Below are 27,615 nucleotides of genomic sequence, written 5' to 3' on the forward strand. Positions count from 1 at the left end.
TCGGTAGTTCTACTATGCTAAGACTACCACTAAACGAAGACAAACCAAACAAAAATCATGAATCTATTCCCCTGGAAGGCGTAGAAGTTTTATGGTTTTTTGGGTCAAAGCCAAAAAGGGGAAAATTACATATATTGTTTTATAATTTGTATTCTAGAATGACTGAATTTGCTTGAATATTGTTACAACTACTATAGCAAATACAAATTTTGTATTAAAACCAATAATAATATTTTAAAAATGTCTTTTCGCCTTTGTATATCTATCTTCCAGTTAACACATTTTTTGTAATTGTGTTTGTATTGATGTAAATGAAATAGGCTATTGGTTGAAAAATTAAGAAGCCGTTTCCAAAAAAAAAAAAAAAGTTCTCTTTCAAATAAACGCTATAATACTTAATTGTAAGCACTGCACCTCATTATTTCTTACTGTCCTGTACATAGTACAAAGTTCGTGTTTGAGGTCATCGTTAGGGGTGGAATTTTCTACTATGCCAGTTATCTTTGCGGCAGTGTACTCAATAACTTCCCAAAGTTTCATGGCGATCGGTTGAACGGTTTACTAATGCATAAAGGACAGACAAACAGACAGAAATTCATTTATATATATATATAGATTAGCCGTTTCCAAAAAAAAAAAAAGTTCTCTTTCAAATAAACGCTTTAATACTTAATTGTAAGCACTGCACCTCATACTTTCTTACTGTAATTGGTTTGGACTGAACTTGTATGAAAATACTAACTACTATTGATATATATTGATACTATTGTTTATTGATATGTATTTCGCGGTATGTAATTTAATATGTGTGTAGACTAATAGGATCGTTAGTTTTTACAGAAAATATTAGCATATTTTCTAACTAAAATATAAGGTATGTTTTTTTTTGTTGTATTAACAGAAATCGTATACTTGTGGAACACACATTTGTTATATGTTTTTCGATGGTACAAACGCGAAGAAAAAAGATAACAACAATATTTTATAAGCACACCGAACCACATATTGTTTAAACAAGAGCTTTGTGTAAGCAACGCGTAGATATTTTGATAAAATATAAATGTATATTGATGCATAGATGAGGTGTATACACGCAATGAGGTCATACTAACAAAACACCTTGCAAATACGAATTTTCAAAATCATTATATCAATAATTTAAAAGCGCCTCGCGCGACTTTTTGTTTAAATAAGTGCTTTATGTAAAAAACAACGACGGTGTTTGTTTGAAAACTGTTTCAATACGCCGCACAAGTACATTGACAGCCGCATCTAGAAGTCTGAGTAAGTAAAATCGACACGATTGTCTTTTATCGAAGATATAGCAGCTAATAATTAATACAAAAGTATTATAATATTTCGCAGATTAAAGAAAAATTGTAAGAGGTGTCAAAATGGCTGTGTTGAAATCATGGTATGTAATAGTTTTTCTAATAACCAGTGTATGGTCTTCCGACGACATGGCAGAAAAGGAGAGTTATTTAGACAAATTACAAAGCTTAAAGCAATTGGCTACCGGTTACAATAACCAAGACGAATATGATCGTAAAAAATTGGAAACTTTGTCTCTCGTGGATTTGCGTCAAAAAAGTTTGGACTTGTACCGTTACCTGGAATGCGGATACTGTAACAGTGCTCTGTTTCATTTGAAATTAATGGGCGATGCGGTTTTCGACAACATCAAAGATATTCTCACGCCAGAGACACTTGAGGATTTCTTGTTTGATAAAGAAGCGTCTATGATGCTCGATTCGTTGTTGGTTCTAAACAACTATGAGGTAAAAAATCTTTGGTTAGTTTTTATATACACCCGCCAAATAAGGGTTTTCTTTGGGCAAATTGTTAATGACGGTGGTAAGTTTAGTTCGAAAGTTTTAAACAAAACACGACGGATGCACGAATTCGTGTTAACCGAAATTGAAAAAGACTTGGACCGCTGCATGTGTCCATTGGAAAACTCTTTCAACATAAATTACGAAAACCATAATTCGTTGGCAAAGCACCAACTGTCTTTGTGTAATAATTCAGAAGCTGAATCTGCCAGTGCTGCAAACAATGGCAGCGTGATAGATGCAATACGACAGAAAAAAAGATTACTGCATAACAATTTCGAAAAAAACCGGCAGAGAGGACTATTGGAGTTCTCGATGTCCGAATCATTAACGGACGGCTTGTTTCTTTTTCACGACAAGGAAACATACAAATTGATTATTGACGAATTTATGGCCGACAATTCCAATAGGTCAACACTCTTTACCACAGTACATTTTCCGGAAATCACAAGTGGGTTGGAGGGAGTCAAAAAACTTAAAAAGAGACAGCGTCAGATTATCGGCACGTTAACAATAATAATGCTGGAAATGATGTTGTCGTACACCCTTAAAACTTGCCAAAGGCGCGAATCCAAAAACTTTTTGAACAACACGAACACGTTCAAAAATCAAATCTTAGGCAAGTTTATGGACATAATGTCGTTGCACGATAACGGGGCATTCAAAAAGGTCTATGCACAATTAACATTTTGCTCATCCCTCAATAGAGAGTTCAAAGATTCCTTCGCTGAAGAGATGTTTGATGATTGCATGGATGTTATCGTATTACTAATTAACAATTCAATTAATAAAATTACGAAGAATGTTCGTTTACCCAAAATCAAATCAATAGTGAGCGATTGTGAAGGCGAGAACGTAATATCAAAGCCTACCGTTGATGATATTCTTAGAGAAAGCGAAAAGTTTGTCGTTAAAATTGAAAATCATATTATACCACATTCGATCAGGTTGGCGGAATCGTTTTGGATTATGGTCCGTGAAAAAATACTACCTAATACTAGTACTACGTCTCGTGATGAAGCTAATTGACCTAAAACATATTATATTATATAATCATAAAAAATAATTATTCATACTACAATACTAAGGCACTTTTATTTCACCATAATGCACCTTTATTATAATTTTTTCGATTGTGGATTTATTTAAAATTAGTACAAATAAATGTATAAATGATTATATCCGAATCCTTTTTTGAATGTGATATATTTACTACATTTAAATAACAGATCTAGTAGAACTGCATACTGTTAAACTAGTTCTATATAATTTAACATAATTTGATAGTAGGTTCTATGATTAGGTACCGGTCTCTAATTTTGTGGTTCTATTATAAACCAACATATTAAGAGATTAGTATAAAGAAATTGGACCACCATTAGAGACCATCTGGTTAGGAAGTATTAATACCATTTAAAGGATATAAGACAACTGGCCGTCGTTACCTACGTATGATAAGAATAGATTATTTCACAACTCTGTAAGTTATATAACTCAACTGGTAAACGTTTGACAAACCAAACAAATATCATAATAAGAAGTAATAATAATTAAAATAATAATAAATATATTTTCCCCTGAAAGGCTTGAAAACTTTATCATTATTTCGCTTTTTATGTGAAGTCCTAGGGTTTTAGGTCTGGCAAATAGACCAAGAGTAGATCTAAGGAAATCCAAAAAAGAGAAAAAATTACTTATTGACTATAGTCAATGTGTAAGTTGCTATGTGTTACGTAAAATGTGTATCGTTAAACGATACGTTTTGTGTCGTCTGATAATGTAGCTAAAGACAATCAACTGTTAGCATAAAACATTCTTTTAAGTTTTTATAATCGGAGAACTGTTTTTTTCTTATGGAAAATGAGTCGTTTTTAGCCATATCTTGTTTTATGATTATTTGTGTTTTAGAACGATTAAATTCGCTTCCACGATAGTACTCTATTGTTACAAATATTATAGCAAACACAAAGGATGTATCATAACTAACAATAATACTTAAGTATCATCTATTGCTCGCATCGAAGCTAAAAAGCTGCTTTTTCCACCTACGTATGTCTCGTAATGTGGAAAAACACATTTTTTGTTGTTGTGTGCATAGTAAATGAGCAGTAAATTTTAGGCAATATTTTTCGTTCATCACGATTAAAATCATTTAAAAAGTCTATTTTAAGGTAATATATTTGCTTTTCACGTATCTCTTCGAAAATTGTCTTAATAAATATGAAGACGTAAACTATTAAAATTGTCTTTGGATTTATTAATACAAAGCTCTCAAAATGTCCAGATTTTTCACAATCATAAATACTTACTAATTTTATAAATTTAAAAAAAATATATTTTTTGGCTATGTCCAAACTTTTCACAAACATAACTACAGTATACTCGTAAATTATATCATATTTAGACATTTTTATATGGTTATTATGCCAATCAAACTCATAACCGAATTTCCTTTTATAAATAATTACAATAGAGCCAGCAATAAAGAAAGAAAAATTCCCAACCAGTAGTTTTTTTTTCTTCAAAAGCCTTATTAATATATTTACTTTATTATTCTGAAAGTCTCCATCGATCGGACTAACATCAAAGCATAGTGGGATGGAGTAGTCACAGGTCTACAGGAAATATTATAAATAAAAGTGATAAAATCCGTTTTAAATAAACAATTTCATGCTAATTTGTAAACTTTTACCTCATACTTAATATGCTGGTTTATACTGTGCTTGGTTTGAACTGGTTTAAGAATACTAACTACCGATTCGCTATGAAGGGTGTATTTGAAAGTGATTTATCCTGTAATAATTTGTTATTTGTAATTACTTGTAATAATTCCTGTAAATCTATGATCTCCACGTCCCCACTATGCCCCGACTCCACTGTACTGGCCTTTTCTAGATGTATTAATTTATTTATATGTATTTCGCGGTATGTTATTTATTAATATGTGTATAGAATAAAAGGATCGTTATTTTTTACAAACAATTTTAGTATATTTCCTCGCTAACATTTTATTGTTTTATCAACAGAAATCTTATACTTGTGGAAAACACATTTGTTATATGATTTTCGATCGTACAAACGCGAAAATAAAGAATAAAATCAATATTTGATAATCACATCGCAGAACTTGTTGTTTAAATAAGACCTTTGTTTAAGCAATGCATAGGTATATTGATGCATAGATGAGATGTATACGATAAACACGTAATAAGGTCATCACTAACAAAACAACTTGCAAATACGAATTTTCAAAATCATTAAATAAACTATTTGTAAGTGCCTCGCTCGACTTTTGTGTAAATAAGTGGTTTATGTAAAAAAATACGACGGTATTTTTATGAAAAATATATCGATACTTCGCACAAGTACATCGAAAAACGCATCTACAAGTCCGAATAAGTAAAATCAACGCCAAGTTCTTTTATCAACGATAGCTGTAAATAATTAATACAAAAGTATTATAATATTTCGCCAGTGAAGCAATAATTGTAAGAAGTGACAAAATGGCTGTGTTGAAATTATGGTATGTAATGGTTTTTCTTATAACCGGTGTATGGAGTTACTTAGGCAATATACAAAGCTTAAAGCAATTGGCTACCGGTTACAATAACCAAGACGAATATGTTCGTGAAAAATTGGAAAATTTGTCTGTGTTTGATTTGCGCTTAAAAATATCGGATTTGTACCTTCAACTGGAATGCGGATACTATTACAGCATTGAGTTTCATTTGAAATTAATGGGCGATGCGGTTTTCGACAACTTCCAAAAAATTCTCACGCCGGAGACAATTGATGATTTTTCGTTCGATAAAGAAGCGACCATGATGCTCGATTCTTTAATGGATCCAAAACAATACGCGGTAATCAATCTATGGTTATATTTTATACACACCCGTCAATTAAGGGTTTTCTTCGAGCAAATTCTTAATGACGGTGATAAAATGAATTTGGAAATTTTAAACAAAACCCGACGGATGTACGAGTTCGTGCTATTCGACTTAAATAAATACTTGCACCGTTACAAATGTCCATTGGAAAACTCTTTCAATATGAAATACAAAAAACATTTTTCGCGTGCAGACAAACAACTGTCTTTGTTAAATAGTTTAAGTACCGAATCTGCCAGTGCTGCAAACAATGGCAGCGTGATAGATGCAATAAGACAGAACAAAAAGTTACTGCATAACAACTTCGAAGCAAACCGGCAGAAAGGACTATTGCATTTGTCGATGTCCGAATCGTTAACGGACGGCTTGTTTCTTTTTCACGACAAGAAAACATACAAATCGATTATTGATGAATTGGTGGCCGACAATTCCGATAGGTCAACACTCTTTACCAGAGCACCTTTTCCGAAATTTACAAGCGGGTTGGAGGGAGTCAAATTACTTAAGAAGAGACAGCATCAGATTATCGGCACGTTGAAAACAATTATGTTGGATATGATGTTGTCGTACACACTTAAATCTTGCCAAAGCGACCAATCCGATGACTTTTGGAACAACACGAACACGTTCAAATATCAAATCGTAGGCAAGTTTATGGACATAATGTCGTTGCACGTTAACGTGGCATTCACAGAGGTCTACGAAAAATTCGCAAGTTGCTCATCGCACGAAAAAGGTTCCTCTAAATTTGACAATTGCATGAAATATTTAAAAGATGACATTCAATGGTTAATTGATGAAATTACGAAGAAATTTCGTTTACCCAAAATCAAATCAATAGTAAGCGGTTGTAAAGGCAAGAACGTAATATCAAAGCCTACCGTTGATGACTTTCTTAGAGTAGGCAAAATGTTTGTAGATAAAATTGAAAATCATATTATACCACATTCAATATGGTTGATAGAATGGTTTTGGATTATGGTCCAAGACAAAATACCCACGAATGATCCTACTAAAATGTCTTGCTTTGAAGCTGAATACCTATAACATATTTATTATTTATAATCATAAAAAAATAATTGTTCGCATTTCAATGGCACTCTTATTTAATTATAATGCACCTTTGTTTTTATTATTTCGGTTGTGGGTTTATTTGAAATTAGTACAAATAAATTTATATGTACTTGTACGTATAGCGTTCTATTTATTATAAGTCATCAGCCCAGGAACTTTTTAGCTTAAGCGTCGAGAAAAAAAAAGCATTGTGGCTTTTATGAGGTATTACTTTGGTCTGCACATTTTTCAGTCCAAACAGAAATTTGATTTTTGTAGTTGTTCAAATTATTTCAAAGTATCAATTGAATTACTACAACCGTATAGCTGTTGACTTGATGGTTAGCAAAGTAAACGGTGCGAATCTCATTCAGATATTGTTTTCTTCAGTTTTGACTAGGTATTATTTACATGGACCATGTCGTATGGTTTAAATACAAATACCTGTGAAATAACCGTGTTCTGCTGGTGCGGTTTACTAAAATGTTAAAATTAATTGTATCATCAATTACAACAAATATAATTTATAGCAATACATATTATATAGAACTTGGTCTATGGTCCTTCAATGTCCTTAATCATTTAGTCGAAGTTTTGTTAATAATAAATAAAAACAAATTTTATAAACATAATGTAAAACAAAACATATTATATAAATATTGCAAACAGTAGTGAGAAAAAAATACATTATTTATATAAGTTTTTTATCTCACCCATAACTAATTGGCTTATAAGAAAACAACATTTTTCTTGAATGCGATGTTATTACTACATCTTAATCACAGGTCTAGAAGAACTGAATAATCTTTAACCTTGATGCTCCATTACAAACCATCATATTAGGAGGTTAGTATAATAAAATTGGACCAACATTAGAGACCATCTGGTTATGAAGTATAAATACCTCCTTATCATAGGAATAGATTATTTCACAACTCTGTAAGTAGTATAAGACAACTGATAAACGTTGACAAACCAAACAAATATCATAAATCTATTCCCCTGGAAGGTGTGGAAACTTTTTCTTTATTTCGCTCTTTAGGTGAAGTTTTAGGGTTTTTAGGGGAAAAAGCCAAAAAGGGGATAGTTAAACTTTGACGGTAGACAAACAACTGTTAGCATCAAACATTTACAGTAAGTTTTTACAATAAGACAACTGTTGTTTTTTTACAAAAACAATTTAATATTATTACTATATTTTTTTTTATGGAAAACAAGCTGTTTCTTAGTCATATTTTGTTTTATAATTTGTGTTTTAGAACGATTGAATTTGCTTGCATGATAGTACCATATTGTCACACATATTATAGCAAATACATATTGTTATGTATAATAACCGACAATAATACATAAGCTCCGCATCGAAGCTAAAAAAGCTGTTTTTTTGTATGACTCGTAATATGTAAAAACACATTTTTGGTTATTTTGTTTATTTTGATGTGAAGAGATAGGCCGAACCTCTGGTTGGTCAAAAACAAGAAGTTGTTACCAAAGAAAAAAGTTTACCAATTTGTATTATGAGCTAAAAAAAAACCGGTAGAATTTTATTTTAGATAACCCACCATTTTTCAAAAATTGTATTGATGATAATGGTCGCAGCCCTTGCCACGATTCATTTGTCGAATAAGTACCCAAAGATATCAAAATCGATTGTTGTTTTTTTACGTATCTCTTCGCAAATATTCTTAATAAATATCTTTGGAATTATATTTATTACAAAGCTCTTAAAATGTCCAGATTTTTCACAAACATAAATACTTAATAATTGTATACATAAAAAAAATAATATTTCTTGGCTAGGTCCAAATTATACAATTATAAATTAAACAGTACACTGGTAAATTATATCAATTTTAGAAATATTCATTTGGTTATTAGATAATTGTAACGGCCAGTCATTAGTAATAGTAATAACAATCTTTATTAACGGGAATGTATTCCAATTTACAATAGTATAATATATACCAGAGCAGTTAAGTATTTATACATAAATTGTAAGTACTTAAAATATTACACTAATACTATAATGTATGAATAAAACACGAAAAACAAAATATAATTTGAAAATTTATCAAAAAACTAATTATAATAGCAATGAAAATTCATTTAGAGTTGAAAGAGAAAAAATCGACATCCTTTCTAGTGTTACCTAGAGTCATTATGACGTTACATGGAGAATTTATTTGGTAATTTCTTGCAGTATTTTTTAAATAAAATAGAGACTTGTCGCGTGATCCACCATGTTTATTTTAAAGTAAATACATTCTGGTAATTCAGCCATTCAGGGCAATCGATTAAGTTGTTTAATAATTTTGATAGGAAATTTAGTACATTTTTTTCAAACACTGTTTTCAGATTCGGTAAGTTAAAAAATCCCTCAAGACCCGCATATGCCGAATGCGGTATTCTTTCGACACAACATTTAAATTAAAGAAACCCAACAAAGTTATTTTGAACTCTAGATAACTTTTGAAGTTGACCTGAAGAGTTAGAGTTAGAGAGCCACAAAAGGGAACCATATTCCAATTGTGAACGAACCAAATAGCAATATAATAATTTTAAAGAGGTTTCATCCTGAAAGTCACTACATGTACGCTTTAATAAGCCTAGTTTTTTTAATGCTTTGTTTTTTTTAATTTCTAGATGGCTACCAAAAGATAATTTTCCATCAAAATGCATACCAAGGTCATTTACAGTATCTGACCTTTGTATTTCCTGATCATTTAAATAATATTTTACTATGATGGGATTTTTTCCTAGGGAAAAGGATAAATTGATACATTTATTTATGTTCATAGATAAATTGTTTTTAATGCACCACTCATGGATATTATTCAAATCAATTTGTCAACATTCTGTATCCTTTAGATTCTTTAGTACCTTGAATATTTTTGCACCGTCTGCGAATAATAATATATTAGAATGAATCATAACTGTTGATAGATCATTTATAAATTGCTCCATTGCTGAACGAATACACTATTTTTTATGTTTGAAAATGCATAAATTAGTTATAGTTGAACGGCCCCCTCGAAATCCGTGTTGTTCATTAGTTAAAATTTGATTACATATCGGTGTGATACAATTATTTAACAATTTTGGGAATTATTGGAATTTTAATAAAAGAATACAGCGGAAAAATTCCCAACCAAAAGCCTTAAATTGTTCAAAAGCCTTATCAATATAACTTTATTAATATTCTAAAAGTCCCCGTCGATCGGACTGGAGCTTTTTTTTACAAGCAGAAAGTTACAAATTTTGGGTTTTGACAATAACTTAAAAAACATTACAAATATTTAAAAAAACATTGAAACAAAAAATATTTATGACATAATTTCCTAAAATAATGCTTTAATATACTTTTTTATTCAAACCAATAGTTTTACGATAAAATCATTTTGAAATTAATTATACTAAATTATTTATTATAATAAATAATAGTTTTGTTTTTATAATACATGTTCATGGTTTTAAAAAAAAAGTTATGTTTTTATAGGCAAAAAATATTAAAGTTACATACTAATGTATGTAAATATATCGGTTTGAAAAAAACAACAGAAATTATAAAATTGCTTACACATTTTATAAAGTCATACTAAATAATTTGATTTAAAGTTCAATACTTGTAAAATTGCATACCATTCAAGTCAACATTTAAAAGAAAAACAATAGTGGCTCATATGCTATTACAATGATTTGTTAAACAGTTTTTTATTTTGATTTATCAAGCTTTCTTCTAAATACAATACATTTTCTTGTGAATTGTAACACACGGACTATGGAGAAGTATAAAGGAGTATGGAGGAGGATTATGGAGGTGAACTAATGGAGATAGTGGATTAGAGATAATAGATAAGCGGTAAGATATTAGAGATACTAGATTGCAGGACATATCCATGTATCTGCATAAAGTGTGGATACTCTTAACTTGTTTTTTAATTGACTTTTTACAAGTAAAAACTCAGTTAAGGGGGTAAAACGTCTACAGGTATATATATTTATAAATTTAAGTAATTTTTTAAAAATTAAAAAAATCGTTCTGACGCGAATCTACGGATATTTTAATTATTTAATTCGGTTTTAATTAAGAAACCGGATATGTATACATTCCGATGGCTTATAAGCTCAACAGCTTTTATGGTATAAACCCCAATTTAAGTTGCATTATGGTTGATTAATAAGACCTTTTATCGATTCAATATAATATATTTTGTAGTTCTTCAACCTTAGTTTAGTAGTCTGTGATTGGTCCATCTGATTTATTAAAAAACATGAATTATTCAAGTTTACTCTCTCCCAGCTTATTTAGTTTATGGTTAAGGGTTTTAAATCAATAATTTCTTTACGATATTCTTTTATTTTGTCAACGTTTATCGCTAAAAAAATTGTGTAAAAAATTAGACCCAGAAAACTTCCAGATAAAAAACGTGTAATACTGGTCTAAGATGTTGCAAATATACAATTGTTGTGCAGAAATATAATAACAATGATAAATCCATATGATATAATCAAAATATTTTAAATGTGGGTGACGGATAAATTGTTTTATTTTTTTAATAAATATAAATCTTTGTTCATCAAGAAAAATATCCTGTCAGGCCAACTCCATTGGTATTGGATTGACTTGAATAAGATTTACATGATATGAACAATATTCTGGGTACGAAAATTCACCCTATGGATTTTAAATTGAAAAGTATGTTGATTTGAAAATGTTTTTTTTCGTTATATTATTGCTTGCTTTGTTTAAAATGTGTAAACCGTTTATATGGTTGCTGTAGTATGTGGTGTTTTTGTGCTCTTAAACAATGATAAATAATATTGTGTGTGTTTTATATATTATAATACTTCAAGGTCTTTAGTAAAAATCTAGGTACATAGACCGCATTGTTATGTTTTTTTAATGTGTGTACGAATATTACGAATATTATGTTATTTCATATCGATACAAAGTTATATGGTAAATAAGACACCAAAAAAAAAAAATATATTTATTACCAATTGTGCTTACACGCAGTTGCGTTTAATTTAATACTAACGATTTTCATAAAACGAAAATCCAGAGTACTAAATAATAACACTCAATATATTATCAAATGGATATCCCAGATTTGCGCCTCTTGTTGCAATAAACGAATTTTGAAACCATCGATTATTCCAATCCTGTTTTCACTTCTATTGGAAAAAGGGATAAGTTAAGAAATAAATATCATTAAAATGTGAACAGCTCCTTATTAGAGACCTAATTTTGTGACGACGCTTTATTTTTTATTTTAAAAAACTCAGCTATTAAGTGTTAATTTAATAGGTGTGTAATATCTTAGAGTTTGATAATTGATTATAATAAAATCTAAAATCGTTTTTTTTTTATGAGAAAATGAAATAATTTAACGTATTTTTTTTTACAATTTCATTTGATAAATCAGCTGATTTTTTTGTTATAATAACTGGTGTCGATTATGTGCCAAAGCAAAGACATACAATTAATGTCAATAACTGTTTCAAGATTCAGTTATTTCAAACTTACTATAAAAGTTATAAAAGTTACCTTTTTTAAAAAAAAAAATGGTAAAACAGGTTTTCAATATTTAGGTGATGTCTGTTTTTTTTGACGTTTTAGACCAAAAAGCCCGACAAAATTTCGACTATTTAGAATAGTTTGATTTTAATTCTGTAAAGATATAAGAGTTTTTTGGAACTTACTGGGTTATGCAGGAAACAGGTTTTTAATTGTTAGTTTTTTTTGTGTAAAAAAAATTGGGTTAAATACTGAAAAAAAATTGCAAATTTATTTAATTACAAGAAACTGTAATGTTTAAATAAAAATCGGTTTATCCTATAAAACATAGTAAAATAGTCAAAGAATTCTTATGTCTTTACAGGATAGAAATTGTATATTACAAATAACAAATTAGCTGATACATTTATCGACATGGTCAAAATGTATTAAAACCTTTTTTTTTTCTTAAATATATTGCTTATACGAATATTTTATGCCCTACTCTTTAAAACCAAACCCTTTGGAATCCCCTTAAAAGAAGGACTGTTAACATTGTGAGCATAACCAATGCTAACACAACTGTGTCGGGCATAATCAATTACTTTATGATTAAAAAACGAAGTCGATTACAACTATGTAATCATGATTACATAGTTTGATTATTAAAATGATCATTAGTCATTTTGTAAAATTAATCAGTAATCATGATTACAATTGTAATCATGAAAACCCTGAAATCATGGTTTAACCTAACCTCCTTGGGATTTCTCGAAAATAGATTATATATATATATATGATGATTTGACTTTTGTAATATCTCTAGAAAAACAATATTTTTTAACTCTGCTTTTTCTAAATATTTCGTTAGCCAACAAGTAGTTTTTTTTTGGAATATAAAAAATCTAAAACCATTACTGTTAATTTTTGAATTTATATAATAAATTGTTTTACTTGAAAAAACATTTTAAGTTTTAATAACGTTCATTAAACGACAAAAAAAAGTTTAACTGATACTCAACTCAACAAGGAATATTTTTTTTGGGGGGGGCTACATTTTAGTCAAGGGGCTAAGCCCCCCAGCCCCTCCCCCTAATTACGCCACTGAGTCTAAGGTGGTTAAACAAATATAACCATTAATCATTTCGTGATTAAAATTGAGTGATTGATGTAATCATGATTACAATTATTACAGTAGTATGTTTTGGCCGTATCGAATCCTGTTATCACGATCCTGTTATCACAATCCTGTTATCACAATCCTGTTATCACGATCCTGTTATCACGATCTTGTTATCACGATCCTGTTATCATGAACCTGTGGCATTATCATTAAAAAAACCAGATGTTTTTCAAAGTCATACCTGATCATCAACGACGCGCACACCCGCCTTACGCTGACCGAAGAAAATTTGTTAACGTTGGAGTGGAATCGCGAATCAATCGTACGGGCACTTGATGATAACGCGAAAATATGTACAGCCCTGACGGAGCAATACGGCACGATGAAGAATGCGATGACGGTGGAGGTGATAAATCGATACGCAACAATGTCGGTCGATGAGGTGTACACCGCAATGATGAATCATCCTGTACACGGATTACCGCCGCGAGAACCAAGTTATTACAAAGAAATCGCGGTCATAGAGTACAAACGGCTGTGCGACGAAATATGGGGAGAAAATGTTAATACGATGATGATGCCTAACTCACAATGGAATTTAGCAGAGTTACTTGACGGTTACACAGATAAGTAAGTAAAATAAAAAAAAAAAAACCTATTGATTATATTTTAGTACATAGTAATTATAACAGGAACGACGTGGTGGAGGAGGAGGAGAAGACGAGTACTACACCAGTAATCAAGTCAGACGGTGTGAGCATTGCTTCACCACCACGACCACCACCACCACCGTGTGATAGTGTGGATGACCTGACGGTCGAAACCTGATAAGGTTATTTCCCGTTAGACCGCGTACAATGATAACACAAAGAAAATGAAGGGACGAAATAACCACACACACCATATATAAACGAACACGCTAAACCATTTAATCACATTCTCACATACAACCAAATTAAAATGCACTACAGATATTCACCACCATCGCCACCAAATTCGCCGCCACCGTTTAGTACCAATTGGGTGCATAACGTCGACTATGATGATGACGACAACGGGTCGCCAGTGATACTACCGATGAGCGTAAGCCGATTTTATATTAAGGGAATAATTATATATATATAAGAAGCGTATAGTAAAAAAAAAATGTGTAACAGGAGGTAGACGCTGCAGCAGCGGAAGCGGTGAGGCGAATACAGCTGCGAATAGAGAGGGGGTTCTCGTTAACCGACGTAGTGGGTAAGTGCATCAACCTTGGTGTGTGTGTGTGTGTGAGTGTATAAAACTAATTTGACCAATTACATTATCATCAGATCTAACGATGTCTTCGGAGGAGAAGGAGTGCAGTTCGTCATTCACGTCGAGTGTGATGGAACTACCCGTCAGCGACGCGGAGAGCACAGACGAAGAGACTGAAAGTAGTAGTAGTGCCGACGACGACGACGACGACACTGACTACGACGACGACGACGATGACGATCATGAGGGAGAAGAAGAAGAAGAAGAAAATGACGACGCTAGCAGCAGCAGCACTAAACGGCGGGCGGACGGCCCTGTGCTTCGAGGGCACATAAATAAAAAAAATAAAAAAATGTAACAACGAATTCTGTTTTTTTATATGATTAATAATATGTGTATGTTTGTTATACTATATATCATCTTGACGAACGATAAAAATAAATGAATATGTGTAATGTACCTAAAAAAACTGTGTATTCATTTTGTATGTTACCCGTCCAATCAATGGTTAAAAGAAAAAGGTTGATAACTGAGAGCGAAGAAAGGAAAGGAAAGGAAAGGGGAAAAAAAATTTTTTTTAGCGCAATGATTATTTATTTTTAAAAACATTTACAATCATAAAGGAATATTAAATTTAAAAACATATATACATAAAAAAACAGGTATTGTTATATCAATTGGTATTACAAAATTTTGTGCACTTCGCTAGTCAAAGCGTTATATTCAAAAATTTTATCGTGTACGATTAAACAATAAGCAGCGGTGTTGTCAGCCACGTTGCTAGCCATTTCAAAATCTATACGTAAGTCAATCGGCGTGTTCTTAACAAAATCATTCTGTTTCGAACAATCTACAACGACGATGGGGGATGTCGACTTAAACTCTGCTGCGGTGAACAACGGTTCTCCGACCGGAACGCCGTAATACGATTCTTGAAAACTCGCATACATGTTGTACAAAAACGAAAATTTATCACCGGCATAATCGATTTTTAACGTATCGTACGGGTACGATTCAGAGTTGAGATATACTTTCAACGTGGTCAACCAGCATCCGTCGAACTGACTGGTGTTCGTCGCGAGTTTATTTTTCCGATCGGTCTACAAGGCTACTATCACGTATCGCGGCTTTTCCGTGTGCGTGCTCGTCTTAACCGCCCAGGAATGTTTGTTCGACCGGGGGAGCGACGGATAAGAGAATAGCTCCCAGCTACGGAAAGCGATGGATAACGGTTTTTTCGCGTCCAACGCTTTGAGCAAATGCAATCTAACAGAATCGTTTACATTGACGTGCGGCACTCTCCACGTAACGTGATCCAACACAACGCTTGCGGCGGCGCTCGTTTGAAGAGCATCACTGTCGGTGCTCGCACGGTGCAAAACGAGTTCTTGTCGCGCGTTAATTATGAGTTTTCTGTGATCTTCACAAAATCCCAATATCAACCTGAGCGGTATAACGACATCAAACTTTTTTGTTGTGTTCGCCGACCAACCAGCGTTCGCGTACTGACCGTGTACCGTCTTCTGCATCGTTACGTACCCCTTGAGCGTGCTAGCAACGCCGGGTTGTCTCACCCGATCGATTTCGACTGAATTCAGCTCATAGCGAATCTCGTCGAACAAAAACATCAATCCGTTGGTGACGATGGTCACGTCGGATGTGTCAGTGGCCGGGGTGACGACAACGGATCCCTGCAGACATAGCAGTGATTCGCTAGGGAGTGTGTAGAGGTCCTGGTGTTGAATCGCGATGCGGATCTCTGTTGCTGGAGAACGGTTGATAAGTGTGAAACTCGTATTTAGTGATGCGATCGTCGAATTCGACTCGCCGAGTGATGTCCAAAACGTCGACGTCCATTGACGGTGGTTTGATTCGCGAGTTTGTAGCCGAGCGCCGATAACGTTTGCAAGCTCTGCCGTGTTAACCGGGATCGTGCCGACGGCTGAATGTACCGAACCGGACGCGTGCGGACGCTTTTAAACACCAACCCCATCGCGCACGTGTAAACGTACTGGGATTGGTTCACCGCGGAAGTCGACCAGCTTCGAGTTCTGATCGGTAATCGTGACCCGCACGTGGTCGAGACGATCCGTCGCTATTGGATAATAAATCAGATTACGCGGTGATTCTGCGATCTGAAACCCGGGCGGGACGGATGGGAAAAAGTCATAGATCGCGCGACTACGAACGCCGTTGACGAATGCGCCTGCCGTGACGTTGCATGTGATTCTTATACACGTAAGCGGATCGATGGTGATCAGACGACCGGATCGGTGCAAAGTGTTCGCCGGCAGCTCGACCCGCTCAAACCCCAATAGAGGGCCGACGCTGTTGGCGGCCGCGAAGCTGATGTCGCGATTACACAGGAGTTCCGATTCAAACGTGTTGACGTTGGGATGAAGCGCGAACCGGTATTCGGGATTTAGGTTTTCGACTAGTGACTTGAGCACGCGAGCCAAGGCGGACACCTCGTACGACCCGATGGGTACCACGACGTCGTCATAGGCATCGACTGGTAACGGCGACGGCGCGTCCGGTTTGATCTGCATTGAACCGGTACCGGCGGCGACAGTGTCATCGTACATATCGATGTTGGCACCGCGTTTTTGAACACCTGGCAACCGCCGCACGCGCAAAGTGTTGTTAGACGCGTCGACGTTGGGCCGGGAATTGCACACTATGACGTCGAGCAACGCGATCTCCGTGCCGGTCCGCAACGGGATAGGGGGAAAAAACGTGCTGACCAGCTCGCTTGCGGTACCTTGAAAGGTTAACGTGAATGAGCGGTGCGCGGACGACATTGAGTGTACAGAAACTTGAGACATAGCTGACCGCAAACGGATGTTGCGAATCGTTGCACACGGTCGTAGTTATATTGGACGAGACAACCGCTGAAATAACGCTGAAGTTCTAGCGGCGGCGGGAGGTTACCGAACGGATCGAAAAACAAGACGTTATCGTTGCGCTTGTGGTAACAGCACCAGTGTGTACCACTTCCGGTAGAGACGTCAAGATTAACGACGCCGCACTCAAACCGCAAGGGCGCAGCCGGTAACGTGTCGCGCATAAACACACCGCGGAAATGAGATATGCCCAACTTTGTCGCGTAATTTATAATATCCACGTCGCTCAACGCCCGCGATCTGGGCAGCGTGGTTATCAGTTTTTTGGCTGGTACGATTTGAGGTAGAATCCGGATCCGTTTCGCTTGCGGTGCAACAAATAGCTACTTCCGATTTTCACCGGGGCTTTCGCGTTTTTGTTATTGCGGATGTCGTTAACCGCACGCACGATTCCCGAAGCACCGCCGAGCAGTGAGCCGATCGCTGACAGGGCTGAGAGAAAAGGCACAAGCGTGAACGCGCCGCCGATTTTTGGTACGGCCAACGTGCGCGGTCGGAGTACCGGTTTTCCTCTGGCTTTCCGACGTACCTGGTTGACGGCGGATAACGCCTTCCGCGCTGCCGCAGCGACCGTTAACGGTTTCGCTTTGCGCATCGCAGCCCGAGTGGCAGCTACGAGACTGCCGAAGTGCAGCCCGCCTCCGGTTTTCGGTGCAGACCGCCGTCCCTTCCGTTTACGTCGGTTGACACGAGGCATTACAGTAGTGAGCTTATAACCGCAGTGACGATAACCCGACCGATCTTGTTCGCTGACAACCTTCGACGACGACGCACCGTTTACGTTTGGACACGGCATTGGTCTGCGACACCGCCTTTATAATGTTTTTCGAACCGCAAGAACACAAATTAACCGTTCTGCGGCTCGACGACGACCCAGCCGCTGCTGACGGCCACCACCGCCGTCACGGTCCCCTCCTACCCTCCTCAATCAGATGTATTATCGCGGGGCCCAGTAACGTCGGCAAGACGACGGTGATGGTAAACCTTTTGACAGACGAAAACGGGCTGCGCTTCGAACACATGTACCTGTACACGAAGACACCTGATCAGCCAAAATATATAATGTTAAAGAAGGTGATGGAGGGCGTTGACGGCGCGCAAATGCACGTGTACACCGATGGGGATCATGTGCCTCCACCCGAACAAGTACAGACTAATTCGGTGTTTGTTTTTGACGATGTCGCATTTGAAAAACAAAGAAACATCGCCGAATACTTTTGCCGCGGACGGCACAACGGGATCGATAGCTTTTACCTGACGCAAACGTATGTCAAAGCGCCGAAGTACGGGATCCGGGACAACGCGTCGATGATAGTTTTGTACAAACAGGACGAGACTAACGTTCGGCACGTTTACCAGGAACACTGTCAATCCGATATGACGTTCGCTGACTTTAAAGCCATGTGCTCGCAGTGTTGGAACACCGATCGGTACTCGTTTTTAACAATTGTCAAGGACTTCGATCTAAACGACGGACGTTATCGAATGGGTTTCGACGTGTATATAAAAAGGCGCGACGGCATCGTACCCGTTCAGTAAAATATAACCATGGAATCGCCGGCTACGACGGAAGCAATTATACGTGCTAAGAAAAGTATAAAACGCAAACTAGACGAGCTGCGGCGCGGATTGGCTGTGGCGACCGAATACGTGCGAACCCACGCGGCGCCGATCGTTGAACCGTTGACAAAATTATCAGCCGAGTTGTCGGCGCAGCGGACGCAAGCGCGTGGCGCCCGGAGAGATGAGTCTAAAGGAGAAGAAGAAGAAGAAGAAGAAGAAAAAGCAGAAGAATTCCGTATTACCGAAAGCAATCCGTCGTACGGCATTCATCTACAACCAGACGGAACATGGGTGATGGGTGATAAAGCAGTACGGTTCACCAAGAACCGTATAAAAGTGGGCACGTTAGCCGAAATTAGCGTTAGTCCCTTCACGAAAGGACTCCAAGAATTGGTGTGCAGCAATTGGTACCCCGCATGCAAGCTCTTATATCTCATTATAAAATCGTATTTACAAGATAGAACATTCATTGTCAGACAAGGTTGTGCTTATTCATCTTACTGCACAATTGAGGCCGGGGTCCCTCAAGGTAGTGATCTTTCTCCCGACCTTTATAACATATTTACTGCTGATATGCCGCAAAGTTGTAACACATTACTAGCTACTTTTGCTGACGATACAGCTATTCTAAGTCGTCACAAAAATATAAACGATGCGGCTCACCATCTCCAATCACACACTAACGCTTGTGAGAAATGGTTTAGGAATTGGAAAATCAAAATCAATGTAAACAAGTCCAGTCAAGTCACCTTCGCCCTCCGTCCGGAAATAAATCCCGCTATAATACTTAACAATACAATTATCGCTACTCAAAATGAAACAAAATATCTTGGTCTAACTCTTGACAAACGTCTAACCTGGGGACCACACCTCAAAGAAAAAAGGAAAAAATCAAATATCAGACTACATTTTTTGCGCCCCCTGCTAAAGTCTAATCTGTCACTCAAGACTAAACTGCTTATATACAAGTCAATAATTCGTCCAATATGGTCTTATGGAATACAAATATGGGGACCAGCTAAAACGTCAACTATAAGACCAATACAGGCGTTCCAAAATATTACACTGCGAATGATTACAAATGCTCCTTGGTATATAACAAACAATAACTTACATTAAGGCCTAAAAATAGTCACTGTTAACGAACTAGCCAAAATACATTACTTTCGATTCCACTCAAAACTAAATTCAAACTAAAACCCCCTAATAAAACGCATGCACACGGCCAATATCCCTGACGACCCTCCACGCAGACTAAAACGTAACTGGAGTAGAGACTTACTAACATAAAATAGACAACTTATAACCTAACCCAACTTACTATAGAGGTGTTACCAATGGGTAGCTTCCTTTTCAAGATATACATGCCCTGTTATAATTTAGATTAAAAAAAAACTTATTGTACATACATATTTGTATAGATTGTTTTTGTAAAATAAAAAAAAAAATTTTAAAAAATATATTTATATTATTTTAGCATGGGTACATAATATTGTGATTTTTCTTTTAGCGCGAAAAACATATTACATTTCTAATTATTACATTGTCTCGATCAAGACAAATAACTTTTACACCCGAAAATGTAAATAATTGTATCGTATATCTTCTCTCTTTTAAGTAACATTACCGTCAATGGGGGGGGTTTTATGTAAATGTGTAGAAATACAATAACAGAGTGTTATCAAATTATTCTAATACGATGTAACGTACTAAGCCATTGCCACCTTCTTCTCCGCCGCTTTGCATCGAATTATCTGGAAATTGTTGTTTATTAAGTATGCAAAAATTGAATAGCGACGATTAAACCTGTGTGTGTGTGGATAGTAAGAAACCGGCAGAACACTGACATACTAAGTGAATCTTTAAGATGATTACAAGTGTATTTTATACAGCAAGCTATATTATTGCTCTGAAACGCCATATCGTTTTTTTTCAATTTCCATTTGCGCTTCAAACGAATATCAACGAATATATTGGCTAATATTGGTTTATTATTTGGCTCGTTGTTGCCGCCAGTGTCTTTGCTTATAGGGTTCACAATAAGAAACTCCCAAACGGTTGGTTAGGTTATCCGTGTTCGACTTTTCCCTGTGCTGTAAACGCCTATAGTTTCACAAAAGCTGCTCCGGGACCGCGGACGAGGGTATGTGTCGGAAGTGAAAACGATTCGGAGAAGGGAAATTTGTTTGCCGGTTGTTTTCGGGTAAACGATTTTTTTTTTTTTGCGGTTCCAATACATCATGCTGTACCGCCCAAGGTAAGCTCTTTATCCGTACTACAGTGTATAATCTCGGCCGTAATATGTAGAATATGCAACCCAGAAGCCGGAGGGAAATTCATTTGCTTTTGACGTGCACAACCCACCAGGTATGTGACGGGTAAACACATGTTTACACGCTTTGTGTTGTCGTTCGAATAACGTTTGATGGTAGACAAAGTACTTGGAAAAATGTCAAATAAAAACCTGAGATGCAGAAACTTCAAAGGAGTTGGACACGATTTGGCATAGAATAATGGCTATTAAAGTAAAATCTTTAATACCGCTTAATGACCAAAACAAAGGGGTTGAGCGTTCACGTTGAAGTACTACTGTAAACACGAGTTTAAAGGGTACCCGTGTTTGGTACAAAATGTAGTGCATAATTAAAGATTAGTAAACACGAGCAAACACGTTTTCAGTCTTAGTTAATCGTTTCACCGATTAAGACCGCCACCAAAGGGATATGGTCGAGGGATAAGACATTATAATTTCTTCTACACGAGTGGCTGTGATAGACATTTGTGACATTTGTCTTGACAAATGTCCATAATATTGTTTTCACGGTAGTTTTTGACTTTTTATTATGTGCGTTAACAAAATAAATAAAAAACCCTAACAAAAACCTTCTCATAACACTGGCTTCCACAGCTTTTGCGGACGCTCTATCATCACTCGTCTTGTGATTTATATAGTTTCAAGTTTTAAGTTTGTGCCATATACATCTGTGCAAGCATTTTTTCTAAGTGTGGGAGGACACACTGTTGGCAATGGGTGCACAGAAAAATAAAACGACTCGGTTTGTTGACCCGAACCCGAGAAATGTTTTTAATAATTTCCACATCACAGTATTTCTCATTTGATTAAAACGTCCGACAGAGGAAGTTTTAATGGCTGTTAAACCCCAATGATTGATTCCTCGAGCGTTCTGTCCAATAGCCTTAGGATAGTTTTGAAGAAACCGTCGATGTGGCATTGTGTGCGTCGGATATTTGAAAAGGATATTTCGCTTATTGGAAAGGCATTGTTCGTTTCTGCAAAAGATTTACTTTTGAACTTATTGAACTATACGCTGTTCACAACTATACATGCACACACGAGCAAACATCTTTTCGCTTCTGGGCTAGTTTGCGGGAATGGAACTTTTACAATATAGGTATGATGAAGGTTAATACCGAATAGCATTGTACTTAAACGTTTATTCACGTTGAAAAATATAGAATTCGTAGATATATATGTACACATATATCTAAGTTAAAATCCCTCATAAGGATATTATGGCTGTTTTCGATTCGTTGTATTGTAAAAATTTCAACAAACAGAACATTTCCGCAAAAGAACGGCGACAATCACATTTTTTTAACATACATATATATGTTTTCACTATCAGCTGCTAATAATAAAAAGAAAATTAATTATTGAGGAGAAATAATCTAAAAACATAGGCAGTTTGAAAATGTTAGATATACTGTAATGTACAGCGCACAGTCTGGTTTTACAAATATGTTTTTTTTTATAACAATTTATGACTCATAATAAAAAAAAAACCGAAAATCGACAAAATAACAAATGGCAAACATTTAAAATGCGCAAAAAGATGTATTGGAAAATTGATGATTTTATGTCATAATATAAACTTTGATACTTACACAAAGGTTGTTTAGAATCAATAGATATGTGGTACAGCATAACACATGTTTGCATTAAATTCAAAGTCGACCATTATTTCCACCAACCATACCGTTAAGTTCAAAGAGTGATTATTTGTTGTTTAGTCAGTATAAGAACATTTTCTATAGTTTTACTATTTTTTTTATTTTTTTTATGCAGACCAAGTTGCTTGTTTTAAATGAACGTTCCGATTTGCTTGCACAATAGTACCATATTGTTACAAATATTATAGTAAATACAAATTTTGTATGAAAACATTTTTACCAACACATATTTGTATTTTAGTTAGCATAATAAAATAGTTCAAACATTAGAATAGGCTCCTAGACAAACGGCAAAACCAAATACCTTAAAAAAAAAATACACTTGTTTTCGACAATAACAAGTTCAGTTAAGAAACTTGTTGAACAGCTGTGGCCTAGATGTATATTTTTAATAAAATAATAATAACGTATAAAAAACGACTGAATATTTTACTTGTAAACTAAGCGATAAGCTTATATAAAAAAACAAAATGTGTTTTTATGATTCACACCTAGGATATAAATAAACCGGTACATAGCATACATGGTATATTGTATATAGCATACAGGTGCTTATAATCCATAGTAAACTACAACAATTGTTTACTAATTTTAAGGTACTATACTTATAAAAAAATATCATGTTGCAGACAACTTTTATACGTTTTTTATTATTGTAAAAAATATTATAAGTAGTACAATTTTGTAATTCAATAAGTTATTTTCGTTTGTACAATATTGCCAAAACAAGTTTGCAAATCGTTTCGATACTAATAAAACGTTATTGGTTTACCCACTAAAAAAACGAAAGTAGATTTCCAAAAAAAAAAAAAAACTTAGTTAGGGGTTATTGAAATGGTTACCACGTGTGTGATTACCTTAAGACTAGTCGAAAATAACTGCTTTCTATCTCTAATTTAAATAGGTCATGATGGTTTTGTCGATGCTGCTTTTTGTCTCAAGGGGTTGAGGGGGATTAAAAAGATTTAATAGGTTTGGACTTCCGGGAAACACTTGTAGATCTCAAGCAACGTCTAAAGATTATTAAATTGATTTAAATATTTAACGAGTAAATGTCATTTTTAAACGATATGTTAATTTGCTGGTATATTACTTTTTTTTAAAATTATTTCATCAACAATATCGGGTGAAGAGTAATATTTTTGATTGCATTTTTAAACTGGACACATTTAGGTCAATAGTAGACACGAATAGTATGCAGATTGTTCCTTGAACGAACTTTTAATCGCCAAAAACGCATATTTTAATCAAAGATCGTTTTCGTTGGCGAACGTAAAAAAAGACAAACGAGACATTTTAATGAGCATTGTAGTTTTCCGTCATTTCTTGTGTTGCCTTTGGCGCAATTACAAGACCGTCTACTTTTAATTACATTCCGTTTGTTCTCAACCAGTTATTAGCATGACAAAAATGTTCTGTCGTTTTGCTGTCCTTATGATTATATATACTATACTTGGTACCTAATTAAGTGGAATGTTGCAAATTGAGCTCTCTGTTTTAGACCTAATTGAGTTTGAAACCGTTTGCAAGACAGTTTAGTACATCTTACTGTATTATTTGTAAACTTCAAAAATATGCAGTTTTGGATTTCCTTTGCACGATACCGACTATAGGTCGGTTTGTTTTAAACGACATCTGTACAGAAATAACAATAATATAATTTATAATCTACGCAGTTTTTTTTTTATGCGTTTTCAGTCGTTGACAAAAGTAATTTAGTCAAACATGCCCGAATAAATACATACATTAACATAACATTAAACAGCTGCAATGGTCATTAGATTTTTTTTTAACGGCTGGAAAAAGCCAACTCGACCATAGCTAAGCGAAACCGTTAAGGGTACAACCGTAGTATCAAGTTAACCGTGTCTATTGTATATATTACCCGAAAGTTTAAAAAAACCCAAAATTCTCATATTTGGGTGTGTAGATCATTCCAAGAGAGAGAGAGAAATTCTTTTCATTCGACTGGTTTGGCTGACAGCCCTTCGATGGTATGACCACATTAGGCAAACATTTAATGTATTATTTGGACCCATTGTAAATAAACCATCGTTTCATCAAAAAATCAATGTAGATGTGTATCATGGACAGAAAATATTGTATTATATGTATAGCAAGAGTTATGAAAAAAAATATCCTAGCTGGCCAACCACATTGGTGTATTGGATTGACTTAGATAGCTCATAATTAAGTGTTTTAATGTGTATTATTATTAGTCATATCTCTTATATCGATACGAATTTAAGGTAAATAAGACGCAAAAGTAAAACTACCGAGTGTTGTTTACATACTTTACCGTTTACTTTAATATACTGACGCATTTCATGTGGCCTAAATTCAGAGTAAAAAATAAAACCTAATACATTAACAAACGGAAACCCAAATTTGGGCCTCTGGTTAAAGAGTTCTGTACACGTTAAAAAAATATTCGTTCTACTAGTTAAAATTTTAACAGATACAAAAAAAAAAATAGGACCTATGTCGTTATATACAACCTACATGTTATAAGTTGATTATAAAATATCAATTAACAAAAAAAAAAAAATCTTCTCTTTAGTTATACGGCAGTAAAGTATAACTTTACCTACCTAACTGAAGATAAAATATGATATTTAGACTTAATCTGAAATATTTAACTCAAATATAATTACTTTTCATAGGTAAAAACCAAACAATATTACTTCATTTTTATTCCAAGTAAAGAGCAAAATATACATTAATATTTGTATAGATATTGATATAATACACACAAGTCGAATAAAATACATTAGTTTAGTATTGTACAGGTCATAGATTGCCGGTTAAGTATAATAATTAAAATTGTTTATTAATTGACAATTTCTATAATAATTATTACATTATTATAGCTAACTTGTATCAACGATAGGAAAACAATAATTTATCGTATTTATTTCATCTTATTTATTTCTGGGAATGACACTTTCTTCTTAACAGTTCTTTTTATAAAACATTATAATATATTAATGTCAGGTTTTAATTATTTATTTTGTATGCATTTGTTCATTGTTAAGAATGCAATAATTACACTTAACAGTGAACTTTTACACAAATAGGAAAAGTCAACTCCTTCATTCTTAAAACCGGGAAAACCCGAAAACCAAGTTGACCGGTTTTTAACCGACAACTTTGATTTGCTATAACTTAGCCGATTCAAATCGACATTTTTAAAGAACAGCGTTTAGGCTTGCCTCACATGCCCTCAAACCCAAATGTCGATAACCAACAAGTGCTTTTTTTTTTTAAATAATTAATGCACATTTTTAGAGTTTAATGTGAATTTTGAAGGCTACTGTTGAAATTTAACCTGATTTTCTGGTGTTGTTGAGTTGTTTTTTTACTGTGAAAAAATCTGCGGTATGCCTACATTTGGAATACTTTAAAGAACACCATATCGGTTAGGTTGTAATCGGTTGTACGAATAAACAAATGCGCAAAAACATGAAAATAGACTCGATGACTCTTTTTTACCTAACCTAATCTCGAGGTTGGTGTCTATAATATTTTTTACCCCTCCTAACAAATTTTAGTTTTGTGCCACTGATCCGAATTTTATGATTTATCGTCAAAATAAGAAAATAGATTTGATTTTTAAGAATTACTTTAAAAGTTAAATGGCAATTGGATGTTTTATTTTATTTAAAAAAACATCAAACGACCAAAAAATCTCTCATTTTTTTTTCGCGTTGATTTCTATTTTTTATGTTCAAATTTAACATATTTTCACATTTTATAAACATTCAGTTATTTCCCTATAGGCTATTATATTTCGATATTGTCTTTTTGTGGAATAGCTTTGACTAATCAATGTTGTAAAATTAGATTAATTTTATGTTTGTGAACACTTCAAACTCGCGTTGTATACAATAATTAGTGAACTAGTATACTTATTTTGTTATAAGAAATCGTTAAGTTCTAATCTAAGTTTATTTGTTCCTAGTCTTACAATGACCATCATAAATTTGTTTAATAACATATATTTTGTGCTTCATAGGCTAGAGTGTTCTCAATCTAAATTCAAGAAGGTGTTGTTAAATCCTGACAGGACACACTGCGGTGAAAAAACAAAGAGCAAATAAAGTTACAAAGAAGAGGGGTAATAGAAATAGAAAGTAAGCAAGAAATCAAGGTATATGGACCGAAGTCTTTTTATAATGAAATAACCCCAAAAGTGCCTTTAACGCTAATAAATGTGTATATTGAAGAAATAAAATAAAATAAATAAACATAGAAATGTAATTAAATTATTACACAAACTAGTATAATTTTTTAAAATAAAATAAAATATTTCTGACAAATGTCACAAATATGAAAAATTATCAAATTTGACATAAAGTCATTTTTGAAAAATCAGTGACTTATGTTGTTTTTGAAATGACTGATTCAATTTGAAATTCAATTCGAGGATATTATCTTACATACTATATTACATATCGTAATACATTTTTATAATGAAATAACCTAAAATTAGACTTTAATACGAAAAATTGTGGACTTTGAATACTATTATGGATTTTCAAGAACT

At 34.2% G+C, this 27,615-nt stretch overlaps 2 protein-coding genes across 2 annotated transcripts in view; both read left to right on the forward strand.

Moving 5' to 3' along the window:
• Positions 1–27,207, forward strand: part of LOC126847793 (uncharacterized) — a 50,559-nt gene extending 23,352 nt beyond the window's left edge. The window contains exon 4 of the mRNA XM_050588192.1: positions 27,085–27,207. Coding sequence (XP_050444149.1) covers positions 27,085–27,169 — 85 coding nt within the window. The 3' untranslated portion in view covers positions 27,170–27,207. The remainder of the gene's footprint in view (positions 1–27,084) is intronic.
• LOC126847792 (uncharacterized) lies at positions 1,205–2,965 on the forward strand. Its single transcript, XM_050588191.1, has 2 exons — positions 1,205–1,284; positions 1,366–2,965. The coding sequence occupies exon 2, from the start codon at positions 1,395–1,397 to the stop codon at positions 2,859–2,861; it is 1,467 nt and encodes a 488-aa protein (XP_050444148.1). The 5' UTR covers positions 1,205–1,284; positions 1,366–1,394; the 3' UTR covers positions 2,862–2,965.
• Positions 27,208–27,615: the final 408 nt, after the last annotated feature.

The sequence above is a fragment of the Adelges cooleyi genome, unplaced genomic scaffold, assembly GCF_023614345.1.
Source record: "Adelges cooleyi isolate 19-005CV unplaced genomic scaffold, UGA_ACOO_1.1 ACOO_flye_CR_arks_rails_tigmint_CR_PRNA_121, whole genome shotgun sequence".
In the NCBI taxonomy this organism is placed as follows: domain Eukaryota; kingdom Metazoa; phylum Arthropoda; class Insecta; order Hemiptera; family Adelgidae; genus Adelges; species Adelges cooleyi.